Raw genomic sequence first — 1,455 nt, 5'->3', positions numbered from 1 at the left:
AGTGGGCAATTTTACTGAACATTCTTGTAATATTATGTTTATCTAAGCACTCTATTTAGCATTATTAACCTTCCTCAGGTAATATGGAGTAATGAAATGCGAAGACTAATGATTGAGAAGCTTGCTTCTCACCTGGCTGACTTCACTCCAAGATTAATGAGCAATAATCGGGCTCTGTACCAGTACTGCTCCATTCCTCATATCACTTACCCACAGCTTCAGTACGAACTTTTCTGTGACATTTATTACCTGAAGCACCTGTGTGATATTGAGCGCTTCCCAGACTGGCCAATTAAAGACCCTGTAAGTATTTTTTTAATGTTTTTTTTTTATTATTATTCAATTTGTTGCTTGTACAGATATACTTCATCTTAGCATAGACACTATATTTTGTATTGTCTCCATAAATGATTGCAATTAGAGTATTCATATTATTTTAAGAGGGGAAATATGCATGTATTTATATCAGATAAACATGTTCAAAATCCTAGGTTAATTGTAATTTAGTTGCTTTAAAGATATGTTTCGCAAAATTTATATTACTGAAACACATTGTCCTCAAATGTTATAAAATTTATAGGTTGCACTTCTGAAGCGAGTCTTAGCAGCCTGGAGAAGTGAAGTGGAAAAACAGCCATCAACTTTGAGCGTAGAAGATGCCTACACAGAATTAGGCCTAGAGCAAGATACACGTCATGATGATGCCAAAATACGCAAAGCCTACTTTAGGCTGGCCCAGAAGTACCATCCAGACAAGAATCCTGATGGACGGGTGATTTAAATTCTTTTCTGTTCTCTTGTATATGCATCCTTTTACTTCTTTTTTAGTGTCATAATTTCTCAAAAGATTTTTAATTATTTTGAGTGGGAACATACCAAGATACCAAGAGTAAAAATGATGATTAGACTAGATTAATGGTAGGTATCTTTTAAACTAAAACTGTGAGTGTGATGCATTATGTCAAACTTATAAAGAATTTATGCTTAGTTCTGAGAAGAACTATGTAAATTCCTTAAGAATGTATGAATTTATATATGAATTTACTAGTATTTCTACAATGTACCTGCTTCCATACAGTTTTGTTTATCTTAAAAAATAATGAGGAAAAATTATATTTGATTTTAACTTTCTTTAAATCTCTTTTTGTTTCATAAATCTGTAATTGAATTGATATGTCATATAGTAACAGAATAGCAATAGAAACCATCAGTACTGCAGATACAAAATGGTGTCAAGAATTGTTCTTAATTTTTCTCTTTTCTTATTTTTTCCAGGATAAATTTGAACGTGTGAATAGAGCATACGAGTTTCTGTGCAGTCGATCAGCACATTCTGTGGATGGTCCTGATCCCAAAAATATTTTGTTAATCATTAGAACACAGAGCATCCTCTTCTCAAGATATAAGGATGGTAAGCATTTTTTAAATCAAAATTAGTTTGTGTAAATGTACTGG

The 1,455-nt window shown here is 32.3% G+C and overlaps 1 protein-coding gene across 1 annotated transcript in view; it reads left to right on the top strand.

Annotated features, from left to right (window-relative positions):
* The window catches only part of LOC119589069 (dnaJ homolog subfamily C member 13-like), a gene marked incomplete in the record, with an annotated part of 65,901 nt that overhangs the window by 42,896 nt on the left and 21,550 nt on the right, over nucleotides 1–1,455 (top strand). Inside the window, 3 exon segments of the mRNA XM_037937646.1 lie at nucleotides 79–303; nucleotides 581–772; nucleotides 1,276–1,411. Of these exon segments, the coding sequence (XP_037793574.1) occupies nucleotides 79–303; nucleotides 581–772; nucleotides 1,276–1,411 (553 nt within the window).

This window comes from Penaeus monodon, chromosome 25 (assembly GCF_015228065.2).
Source record: "Penaeus monodon isolate SGIC_2016 chromosome 25, NSTDA_Pmon_1, whole genome shotgun sequence".
Lineage (NCBI taxonomy): Eukaryota > Metazoa > Arthropoda > Malacostraca > Decapoda > Penaeidae > Penaeus > Penaeus monodon.
This window is presented reverse-complemented; position numbering and strand designations above follow the sequence as displayed.